This window comes from Meleagris gallopavo, chromosome 24, assembly GCF_000146605.3.
Source record: "Meleagris gallopavo isolate NT-WF06-2002-E0010 breed Aviagen turkey brand Nicholas breeding stock chromosome 24, Turkey_5.1, whole genome shotgun sequence".
Classification (NCBI taxonomy): Eukaryota; Metazoa; Chordata; class Aves; order Galliformes; family Phasianidae; genus Meleagris; species Meleagris gallopavo.
The window spans coordinates 2983376-2985226 of record NC_015034.2 but is presented as its reverse complement, the minus strand read 5'-3'; the positions used below and the strand labels follow the sequence as shown (position 1 = coordinate 2985226).

At 57.1% G+C, this 1851-nt stretch overlaps 1 protein-coding gene across 1 annotated transcript in view; it reads right to left on the bottom strand.

The window, feature by feature from the left end:
• Positions 1 to 1824, bottom strand: part of ADD2 (adducin 2) — a 16639-nt gene extending 14815 nt beyond the window's left edge. The window contains 2 exon segments of the mRNA XM_019622592.2: positions 1568 to 1701; positions 1704 to 1824. Of these exon segments, the coding sequence (XP_019478137.1) occupies positions 1568 to 1701; positions 1704 to 1743 (174 nt within the window). The 5' untranslated portion in view covers positions 1744 to 1824.
• Positions 1825 to 1851: the final 27 nt, after the last annotated feature.

Below are 1851 nucleotides of genomic sequence, written 5' to 3'. Positions count from 1 at the left end.
TGCCATGGGGATGGTGGTGACATCATGGTGACATCATAGTGGCATCACTAACTTGGTGCCATGGGGATGGTGGTGACATCATGGTGGCGTCACCAACATGGTGCCATGGGGATGGTGGTGACATCATGGTGACATCATGGTGGCATCACCAACTTGGTGCCATGGGGATGGTGGTGACATCATGGTGGTGTCACCAACTCGGTGCCATGGGGATGGTGGTGACATCATGGTGACATCATAGTGGCATCACCAACTTGGTGCCATGGGGATGGTGGTGACATCATGGTGCCATCACCAACTTGGTGCCATCACCAACTTGGTGCCATCAGGACGGTGGTGACATCATGGTGGCGTCACCAACATGGTGCCACGGGGATGGTGGCATCAGCAGCTTGATGAAGTGCCATCACGAAGATGGTGACATCATAGTGGCACCACCAACTTGGTGGCACAATGGTGGTGGCACCACCAGCTTGAGGGAAGTGCCACCATGGTGACATCACAACGTGGTGCCACGGGGATGGTGGTGGCATCACGGTGACATCGCCAGCTTGGTGACACCACCAGATGGGTGGGGACATGGCCTGCACCAACACAGAGCGGCATTTCCTTTTGGGGCAGGAGGGGTTTTGGGGGACAGAAGGGACAGGGATGGGACAAGAAAGATGGGGTGGAGTCAAAGGAATATTTGGGTTCAGAAGAGGCGTGGATGCAGCAGGGGAGACATTTGGGGTTAGGAGGGGTGGGAGGGAGCTGGGGTGGGGCAGGAGGAATATTTGGGGTCAGGAAGGATGAGGGATCCAGGATACAGCAGGAAGAACATTTGGGGTCAGGAGAGATGGGATGGGGCTGGATTGGGAAAGGAGGAACATGTGGGGCCAAGAAGGAATGGGATGAGAGGGGGATGGGGCAGGAGGAACATCTGGGGACAGAAGGGACATGTATGGGGCAGGAAGAACGGGATGGGTTTGGGATGGGAAAGGAGGAGCATTTGGGGTTATGAGGGATGGGATGGAGCTGGGATGGGGCAGGAAGAACATTTGGGAACAGAACATTTGGGAACATGGATGGGGCAGGAAAGGTGGGATGGAGCAGGAGGAACATTTGGGGTCAGGAAGGATGGGATGGGGCAGGAATAGGGCAGGAGGAACATTTGGGAACAGAACATCTGGGGACATGGATGGGGCAGGAAAGGTGGGATGGAGCAGGAGGAACATTTGGGGTCAGGAAGGATGGGATGGGGCAGGAATAGGGCAGGAGAAACATTTGGGAACAGAACATCTGGGGACATGGATAGGGCCAGGAAGAATGGGATAGGAAAGGAGGAACATTTGGGATCAAGGAGGGAGGGGGCTGGGATGGGGCTGGGATGGGGCAGGAGGAACATTTGGAGACAGAAGGGACATGAATGGGGGCAGGAGGGGTGGGATGGAGCAGGAGGAACATTTGGGATCAGAAAGGATGGGATGAAGCAGGAGAAATGTTTAGGATCAGGAAGGATGGGATGGGGCAGGAGGGCCGTTTGGGGCCAAGGAGGCCATTTGTAGGGTCAGGGGCCGCCGCTCACCGGGCTCTGTAGGATCATGGTGACCCTCTTCTTCTGCTCCATCATGTTGAAGTCCTGCCTCAGGTCGGCTGCCATGTTACGCTCCCGCAGGTATTCGGGGTCGTCTTCGGGGAAGCGTTCGAAGTATCGGGGTCCGGGGGGGATGGGGGGGGCTCAGGGCTGGCAGCCGTGCTCATCCTGGCGGCCCTACAGACAGCAGGACGTGCAGCGTGCCCCTATTGCTGCCCGAATCGCCCCACAGCGTCTGGGTCCCCATTGCAAACAGCACCAGAGAGAAGCACGAG